Raw genomic sequence first — 10,456 nt, forward strand, 5'->3', positions numbered from 1 at the left:
GGTTATCCCCGCGCACGCCAGGCTTCGCGTCCTATTTGAGTAAACACAAGCTTTTCGAAGTATTCAAAAGTTATTCATGATCATATGATGAAATGCTAATTGACTGAGTCAAGTCATACATAATCCTTATTTACAAATATGAAGTTACCGTTTTTCTCAAGTTAGAAATCTTTGTTAAACCCCGCAGTTTATATGACAGTTTGCATTTATCAGTCGGACCAGCTGAATTTTCACAACTTCAGTGTTTTTCTAGCAAAATGACAGTTTTTTCAAGAGCTTGAGGGCTATGCCGAATAATAAACAATTCATTCGTTTTTACTACCTCACCTTTCAACTTACCGCCTGCTACAAGTTAGACGTGACATTGGGCCAGATATGTAATTAATAAAAATGCTGATGAAAATTCGCAATCAAGCTTACGCAAGGAAAGAGTAATTTTCTGGGGTTATCTTTCAATGCAAAAAGACGAAGTATTTCGAAAACGGCAAACTTATATGTAATTCGGGAGAATAAAAAAATATTTTTTCTTGAAATCATAGTCAAACATACAGATGTTTCAGTCTTTCTCGCATTTTTTTTCGGGGCTTTCGTTCAGCAATTATGTGTCTTGCAGACGTCACTATGAGGAAGTTAAAAATACATCAAACGCTGTTGGCCCCTCCACTGTTACCTTAAAATGGGTACAGGCATGGAAATGCCTTCTTACTTTGAAAGGTTATAGAAATGAACAGAAATTGTGGTATTTAAAAGCAAAAAGGCCTTTTGCACTAAGAATAGCCTCAATTTGGATTAGGCAATCGTGAACTTTGGAAACAAGTATTAATTAGAATCTTCAATACCGTTTTGGGGAAATTTTCCTGTGGAATTAAGGTTAGTTACAGATAATATCTCAAGTAATCCGTTTTTCGCTTTTTAAACCTAATTTTTTGCTCTAAAAAAAGCCACACTCTCTGCACTGTGACGGGTAAAGACTGGTAGAGAGACAATAATTCCAACCTTGCAAGGAAGTTTCACCGCGTTGAGCTATTATAAATACCGTCCCATATTCTTCTGTGGTCTGACTTGTTTTCATCGAATCTCAGCGTAAGGTAAAGCTTTCGCTAGGTCTAATTAGAATTATCAGTGAATGCTTAAACTGGCAAAAACCTTTGCTTGGATCGCGGACGCTACACAAAATTTTCACAAACTCCTGGCATAAGAAAATTCGAAATACGCGACTGACTCGCAGCCAGCTGTTCCTTGAAGCAAATAAAATGAGAGCTTTAGAGTTCTTCACAAACGATTTTGAGAAATTTGGTCTAGCTCTCTGATTCTTATCGTGAGACAAAGTTGAAAACTAACGGTGCCACAGATAAATTCAGCAGCACATTCGTGACCTTATCAGATGATTATTTTTCTTCAAATATTTTTGGCGTGGGAAACAGGGAGTGAAGTAATCTTCTCTCTTTCTCGAGTAGAGAAGTACAACTCCACATGTACATTTATTTATCAATTGCTTTCGCCATCTTTGCGGAAAGTCATTAAGCAACACGCCGCACTTTCAATCGTATTACGAAATTAATAACCAACTTAAAATATTTGGAGAACCGTGTTACTGGAAAAGATTATGAATCACTCGCCTCTTACTTGGGACTAACAACTTTTCGAGTGTTTTCACAACGTTCCGAGTGGGGTATTATGCTGGTAAACCGACAGAAAGTGTGGTTTATTGCTTTTATAAAATAAACTTAAAACAAAACATATTGTTTCATATTTCTCTGGGTTACCGTGCGATAAACGATAGCTTTTTGACCAACCTCGTTTATTTATAAAGCTTGATAACACAACGGTCTGACCGGCTTTAGGAACATCTCGCTCGATTCTGTGTATGAACGCTGGAAGTTAAATGGACCCTCTATAAAAACAGTTCTAAGTAAGGGAAGATACGACGAATATTCAATAAAAAGATTGCTTCTAACTTTAAACTGGTTAATAAAGCTTTCATTTATTCATGTTTCTATCTATTCACACTGAATTCAGGGTTGACTGAAAACGCAAAAGAGTTTCAGAAATAGAATGACATATCTTGACACTTCCCTAAATGATACCCCAACCGAAGGCAATAAATGATGACTGTCTTGTTTATAATTCAATTTTATTTTTCTTGAGTCAAATTTATTCAGACGTTGTCAAAATACATCTTTTTGAGCCCATATGCATTGTTCAAGATTTGTTGAAAGAAAGGAGAATTTTCAAAATTTAGCTTGAAAGCTTGCATGGACAGCCTAATTTTTCGATCGATTTCAATTCAAGCGAAACTTTCAATTACTAAAATAATTTATCTAGGCGACAAAAGTTTGAAGGAAGCCTTATAAATGATCGTCAATTTCAAACTTAAATTATTTATGCAAATTAACGTCCTTTGTAACAGGAAAATTATAACGATACGGAGAAAATATAAAAGTAATATGAATTGGCGCCTTCAGCTGATATGTTCGATCCAAGCTTCATAAGAAGTAAATATGGAAACGAACCAGTGGAACTTTTCGGCAGACTGGTGTTAACGACAATTATGACAATAATGATAATATTAACAATGATGGGGAAAACGATGATTATGATTGTAATCACAAAATAGAAAAAAAGGAACAAAGAAATAGAGAAAACGGGTTTGACGGCTTACGTTTATCTTCAAACGTTCGCCTGTCATCAATATTGTTTCTAATTTGAATAAATTGTAAGCAATTGCTTGCGCCAACATGAACAAAATGCTCATTGCATGTACTGAGTATATGGATAGCTCATATCTGTGGGAGATTAAAAGAAGTATCCGTTGATCACAACGGGAGATAATACAACGGTACAAGGTTAAAACTCGAACGGAAATATCAAAAAAAGTTTATGTTCGATCCAGACTTCACCAGAAGTAAATGTGGAAACAAACTAATGGAACTTTTCGGCAGACTGGTTTTAACGACAATAATAACAACAATAATATTAACAATAATAAAGAAAACGATGATTATGATTGTAATCACAAAATAGCAAAACAGGAACAAAGAAACAGAGAAAACAGGTTTGACGGTTTACGTTTATCTTCAAACGTGCGCTTGTCATCAATACTGTTTCTAATTTAAATAAATTGTAAGTTGCTTGCGCCTACATCAACAAAATACTCATTGCATGTACAGAGTATGTGGATAGCTTATACCTGTGGGAGATTAAAAAAAGTATCCGTTGATTGCAAAGGGAGACAATACAACTGCACAAGTTTAAAACTCGAACGGAAATATTAAATACGTTTATTTTTTCCGTTGAGCTTTAACTTGCAGTTTGGATATACACAAGAATTGGAAACGCATGCTAAATTACACTCCTGTATTTTACCTAAAAAATGGAAAAAATAAAATAAAATAAAAAAGCAGAAAAAAAAGGTAGTATGAGATTCTCTAGCAATACAGTCACTCGATCAGGAACGATTATTTAGCTGATAGAAATGCGTAGGTATTATACGAGTTACCAGTATGATGTTTTGTATTCAGTGTATTCTTCACTTGTCTTTAGGGTTGAAATATGATGGTAGTATTCAAAGCAATTACATGTTAAGGAAGTAATGTGATTGTAACGCTGCCGTTAATCTTCATACGTCTTCATAAACCTCACTGTTCCCTTGCTTGGCATTGGATAAACTTACAATTCGAGAAGACGAGACTAAGATGGGTCACGCGGTTGAAAGACAAAAAGCCACTAAATAAACGAATATATAAATAATAACTAGATAGATGATTACAAGTAGATTTCGACAGTTCACAAACCCTGAGAGCGAATTAAAGATGCGGGTGATGTAGTTTGCCGGGAAAGGGGAAAAGCCATTATTTTCATTTTGTTAATCTTCATCTCTCTTCACATATTTGTTTATTAATTTACTCAATTACTTGCTTTTTAATTTCTTCTATTTTCAGAAGGTGCTATGTCAAACTTAGAGCTACCAAGCCGAAGCTTACCTGCTGTCATAACTGAGGCAATTGCATGCGTTTCATTGAACATCACAAGCATCATTGGAAACAGTCTGGTTTGTATAGCAGCATACAGAAACACAAACCTGCGATCAACCACAAACCTGTATATCATTGCTTTAGCGGTCAGCGATCTACTGTGTGGAACAGTAGACATGACGTTAGCTTCTGCAACGCTGATCATCGGAAGATGGGACTTTGGCGACGCTTTATGCCAATTTCAAGGCTTTTTTGATATGTTCGCCTTTCAGGTGACCCCAGCAACTCTTGGTCTGACAGCAATTAACCGCTACGTGAAAATTGTAAAGACAAGCCATTACAAGAGGATTTTTTCGCCCCGCAGATCTAAGATATGGCTGAGTTGCTTGTGGCTTTCCCTTGCACTTTACCTGTTGATTGCCCGTGCCACAAATTGGGTTAAAATCGATTTTATTCAAAGCTATGCAGTGTGCTCCTTTAATTACCCAACTAATGAAAGTCAAATCGTTCATTATTCCATCACTGTCGGATTACTTTTTGTTTTTCCGTTGTGTGTCGGCATTTTCACTTATTATAAGATATTTCTGAAAACCCATGAGCATCAACAGAATGTAGTGCCATCGCTACGGAACTGTACTGACAATACTGCAGTAAGCAACACAGTGAAAGAAATAAAGCTTACTCGAATGTTGATCCTTATGGCAGCGGGATTTTTGTGTTGCTGGATACCAATGTGGGCACTTGTTCTCTGGTTTCGCTTTTCCCCTGAAACCAGCTCAAGAATTACAGCATTGCTTGCCATGTTTTTCTTTTATCTGAGTGCTGTAATAAATCCCATCATTTACGCCTTTACAAATGGCGAGTTCCGCAGGGAGTTTCGCAAACTGCTCTGTTGCCGCCGTGAAAGGTCAAGAATTGTGCTAAAGAAAGCTGCTGCGTTTACTAGCAACGATCTCGTCGAACGAGAGGAACAAGGAGCAAACTTTTAAGTCTAGTGAATTTGTGTTAATAAAACATCCTCTTTTAAAAACAGGACGGAAAAGTTATTCCATTCTTTTTTATCTTTTTTATTACGGTTGCTTTTTTTCATTGCTGTTTCTTGCTGTTGGTCGGTTTTGTTTTGTTTTCTACTATGCTTGGGCTCAGATTTTTCAGAGAGGCAAACATGAGGGAAACCAGTTGGATAATTTATAGACGCCTTAAAAAAGAGAAAGTGGTAAGAGAGAGAGAGAGACAGAGAGAGAGAGTAATATCGCAGAAGGCGCCTTTTTGAAATTTCAAACAAACCTAAATAAAAAAAATCAAATTACTGGCCTCGACTTGAGTAGTTTCTTTTGAGGTGCTAATTTAGTTATTGTTTGCAAAGAAAGCTTCTTAGATGTCGAAAGCGGTGTTTTTCGCATCAATCAGACCCCGCTGTCTAATATTATAAACTATTTATGGTGACTTCTCCTTGCCTAGTGCTGAACAAGAGAAGACGACATCAGTTCACTTCTAAATTGCGGAAGGGTTGTGAGTAAGAACTGGATAGGTTTTGCTATGCGTGCGATGAAAATACAATGAATTGCAATTTGAATTTGGCAAGCACGATGATAAAATCGTTCAGTATAACCTTTTGCTTCTTCAGAATTTTTCTATCTATAACGTCAAAGCTTTTTCAGATCCAAGGGCTTGATGGTTAAATGGAAAATAAATTAATTTTATTCGACTTTCCGTTGGTTAACAGCCAGCTTCTAAAGCAGAATAACTTTCCCCTGAGTTTCTCTTTCTGATACCTGTGATGTAATCAGTAACTTATTTTCTATCCTCGAACATAAGATTTTTTTCCAAATTCATAACAAATTAGCACAAAACGCTTTTAGTTGATTAGAGGTGACGCTCAGTCGTTTATGAAAAACTTCAAGAGGACCAGAAAAGCCCTCTTTCGCAAGAAAAACATTGAAAGTTCCGGTTCAAAGAGTGCAATTACCTTTAGAGACATTCCCCAAACTATTTCTATGAATAATTTTCCATATAGGCGCTTTCATTTGCAATCATGATTACAACATAACTAGCAGCCGCCTACTAAGAACCTTGTAGGATATTTCGGAATCAGTTTCCCATTATAGCTTATTATTCGAAAGTCATATTTAAGCGGGTTTTTTTGTCGATTTAACGAAGATGATTGTAATGAAAATCGCATTGGCGCAAAGTTAAGCTCTTTGGTTTTATTTAGGTGTAATTTTTATTTAGTTTGGCTGTGGGGATTAAAAAAGAAGAGTCACATATCTTTACAACTTTTTATGGAAATTTGATCCAGCTTTTGCTATAAATTTCTCAGAGGTTCTTGCTCCGTTTGCGTTGAAAGTGTCAAATGATATTGACGAATGTATTGGCTAAAGAACCGTGTAAATGGTACCTAGTTTGAATAGATTGATATAAAGTTAAAGGTGGTTAAAAAGGAGGCTTTGGTTCCCTGATCTCCCCCTTGTCGTATCAAACGAAAAGAGTATTACCCTAAGATCTGAGAGTATTCGTGGGGCACTCCCCGGAGGTTGGCTACACCAGCTCGTGTTTGATCCCTGATGAACCTCCTCGACCTACTGGGGGTATCATCGAGTAACCAGCTCGAATTATTTTTGCCAGGATATTTACATATATACAACGGTATAATAATTAAAGTTTTTAAATTATATTTACACTCCTATCCACAGCAGTATTTACAATAAATAAAAGTTGTAATTGAGCAGTTTATATGTACAATTCTATCTAACTGAGGGTTGTAGAGGTCAGGATTTATTTGGAGACCCGCCTCCTTCGGAAAAAGTTTTTAACTTTTTAATAGCACCTGACCTCTCCTTTCTGGGCCAAGATGTGTTTTAACACGTTATCTTCCCGTAACAAAGCAATACTTTCTTGCCTCAGCGATCGCCCACGGCCTGCGTGACGATCCTGTGAAGCGCTTAGACTGGAGTCATTTTCAAAGGGCAAGTCACCCTGTCTGGAAAATTGGGAGGCCCTGGCACTGTTCGTCCGGAGGCGGACGAAGTCACTAATCTCTGAAAGTCATGCTGAAGTCTGATGACTTCAGCATGACTTTCAAAACTTTCACAGTTTCGTGGTAGTTTGAGACTACCACGTGGCGCCTAACGTGGAGATCTGTCCTGCAGACGTTTCTGACCTCATGGCGCGTTATGATCAGGAGCTGTTTTAACACATAATCTTCCCGAAACAAATAGCAATACTTAATAACCCTCCTATCAAGAAGCGCCCCTGCTGCCTAAAAAATCTCAGTCAAGCGCTTCTTGACGGTCCCGGACCTGAAACATTGTTCATCATCTTTAACGAATGATTGGTCCTCTTCTTCCTGGGCAAAGTGAGGCCTGATGTTACTGGCGTAAATTGACATCCACCTGTGCAGTGTCTTATCTGCCAGACCTTGGTGGCTCGTTGTCATGTGATGGTCGACAAGCAACGTCCGCGTCTTTGTGGCCCTACAGAAAACTGCCTGGTCGAAACGCTGCTCAAGTGCGTTCTCCAGTGGCTCAGGTCGAGATGCAGATGTCCTTTCTTTAGAAGGTGTCCATGTCCACTGCTAGGACAAACTAAAATGTTCTGCATATTTCAATTTCATAGACAGCGTTGACAAATTGGCAAAAGTAATCTAATTACCCCAAATTTAAATTATTTACTTCACGTTCAAATAACCATTGGACTTAAGAAGATCAAAATCCATTGCATTCTGTTAGTGTGAGAGAGATTCGATGGAAGTGCATTTTTCGAGCTAATTTTAGCCTTATACCCCGTGATTTGATGTGGGGGCCCTAATACTCCAAGGATTAGACGGGAACCCGAACTACTTTGGATTCTTGAATAACTCGTTGACCCTCACAAACTGTGAAAGTTTGAAAGAAATCGGTGTGATGGCATGTGTCACGCCTGCCCGGCCCTCACGTGAACAGACTCTTAATCCATTAATTCACTTATATGTTTACTTATTAGTTGTTTTTGTTGGTTTTATTTTGTGTATTCAGTTGGTAATATGTCAGACCTACAGCTACCAATACGAAGCTTTCCTGCTGTCATAACTGAAGCGAGTGTATGTGTTGCTTTGAGCGTCACAAGCATCATTGGAAACCGTCTGGTTTGTATAGTAGCATACAGAAACACAAAACTGCAATCAACTACCACCCTTTATGTCATTGCTTTAGCAGTCAGCGATCTGCTGTGTGAAACAGCGGTAATGCCTTTAGCCTCTGTAACTGATTATTGGAAGGTGGAATTTAATCGATTCCGTATACAAAAATCAAGGTTTTGTTGGTATATTTAGCACTGACGTGACCCTGGCAACTCATGGTTTGATTGCGTTCAACCGATAATCATTAAAGTAAGCAGAACCGTAGGATTAATCGAAAAATTACGACACTTTCTGTCAACGCATACCCTCTTAAATATATACCAAGCTCTTTAGCTCCTTACCCAACATACGGTCTGACAGCATGGGATCAGGCTTGTAAATCTTACCTTGACAAGCTCCTAAAGTTGCAGAAACGAGCTCTTCGCTATTTCAGATCTATTTTAAGATATATCTAATGTTCATTCTTACAATACACGTTCTTCTGCCTCTAATAACTTCTATTTCAAACCCTCTAGGCTATCCGTTCAAGCGAATTCCTTATCTCGAATAGGAGTAAAAGTGTGGAATGTAATACCTCAAACATTAAAAAATCTTTCCAAAAATGCGTTTAAAAGAAAACTCAAACAAATTTTATTCAACATATTAGGTTCCCAAGACTCTTAAAAAGATTTATATGAGATTTTACAAAATGTAGAATCCTGGTAATACTTCTCCTGATCTGTCCTGACTATTTTTATAAACAGTAGCTGTACCTTTAATATTTTAAATTAGGTCAATGTAACGGTTTTTTCTTGTTGTTACTTAATACTTTCTCTTTGCCTTCTACTTTTTAGTTCTGTTTTTAACATATCTTTGTAGTTCGGTTATTAAGGCATGGCCTGCCTAGATTAGCCTTTGCTAGTTGCGGGCATGCCCTTTTCTGTAAAATTTAATCGGAAATTAATAAAGAGTGTGTGTATATGTAAAAATTGTGAAGACGAACCACTACAAGTAGATTTTTTCGCCCCGCAGATCTAAGATATAGTTAAGTTGCTTGTGGCTTTCCCAAGCACTTTACCTGTTCATTACCCGAGTCACAAATTCGGCAAAAATTTATTCGAAGTTATGCAATGTGCTCCTTTACTTACCCAAGTAGAGAGAGTCAAATCTTTCATTATTTTATCGCTGTCGGATTGCTTCTTGTTTTACCATTAAGTATCGGTATTTTCAGTTATTACAAGATATTTCTCAAAACCAATGAGCATCAAAATAATGTAGTCTCGTGGCCACAGAACAGGACTGAAAATGGTTCAGTAACCAACCCATTGAAAGAAATTAACATTAATCGGGTACTGTTACACGTGGACGCAGGCTTTTTGTGTTGCTGGATACCAATGTGGGCACTCTCTCTCTGGTTTCGATTTTCCATTGAAACCTGCGCAAGAACTGCAGTTTTGCTAGCAACTTTCCTCTACTATTTAAGTGCATTTCGAAAGCAATTTCAGAACCTGCTCGTTGTCACCGTGAAAAGGCAAGAGATCTGCGAAATGTAGCTGCCTTAATTAATGAAAAGGAAATTGCAAAACATGAGGGCGAAGCGAACGTACAAGTCTTGTAGATTTTCAAAGTTTCTGATATAACATCCTATCCGCTAAAAGTAGAAGGGAACGTAACTTGTGTAATGTTTCGCAGAAATGTTCATGATATTTCCCGCCATAATTGTCGAATTAGTACAAACATATCAGAATACAGTAAGTTGGTACAGTATATTCCTCGTATGCCAGATCTCTTCAAAGGAAAATTTTTAATCCTATATACACTGTATCAGAACAGAAACCACCAACACCCTCCCTTCCCATAGGAAAAAAAAACAGAACCAGGTAATTTCTACGTATAGGAAAATATATGAATGCGCACCTTTGATTAAGACCCCATTCACACCAGCAAAAAATGTTTAATTAAAAGGGATTCAGTGTGATAAAATTCAGAAACGGAGAACTGAGAAACTGAACTTTCAATAATATTTAAGTCATCGCTGACTTATAATTCATTGTGCTAAACTTGAAGTCGACAGATGTAGATAAACTCATAATCATTAGAATGAATAAACGGCTCCCCAAAAATCATTATCACTAATCTATCCATGATTTCCTAATAGCAGTTAAAATTTCAAGTGTTATATTAGAACCTCAAGCATCTTTTGAAATCATTGAGTGACAACTGCTTTAAACTCTGGCCCCTATCCATCGGATAGTGAGGCTCTATGAGTAAGTAAATATACTAAAAGGGATAATTTCCACATGAAATAAGTAATTTGACATAAATAAAAGAATGATTAAGTTGCACTTTACCAGCCTCAAAATGTGGTATTAGTATTCATGCGTCC

At 37.2% G+C, this 10,456-nt stretch overlaps 1 protein-coding gene and 1 pseudogene across 1 annotated transcript; both read left to right on the forward strand.

The window, feature by feature from the left end:
• The first annotated feature begins 714 nt into the window (after positions 1-714).
• LOC131799467 (octopamine receptor beta-1R-like) lies at positions 715-5,025 on the forward strand. The gene is made up of 2 exons (XM_066164474.1): positions 715-870; positions 3,942-5,025. Exon 2 carries the CDS (start codon positions 3,950-3,952, stop codon positions 4,961-4,963), a length of 1,014 nt encoding a protein of 337 aa, XP_066020571.1. The 5' UTR covers positions 715-870; positions 3,942-3,949; the 3' UTR covers positions 4,964-5,025.
• A 2,970-nt stretch (positions 5,026-7,995) lies between these two features.
• Positions 7,996-9,623, forward strand: LOC136279333 (melatonin receptor type 1B-B-like; annotated as a pseudogene).
• Positions 9,624-10,456: the final 833 nt, after the last annotated feature.

Source organism: Pocillopora verrucosa, chromosome 3, assembly GCF_036669915.1.
Source record: "Pocillopora verrucosa isolate sample1 chromosome 3, ASM3666991v2, whole genome shotgun sequence".
In the NCBI taxonomy this organism is placed as follows: domain Eukaryota; kingdom Metazoa; phylum Cnidaria; class Anthozoa; order Scleractinia; family Pocilloporidae; genus Pocillopora; species Pocillopora verrucosa.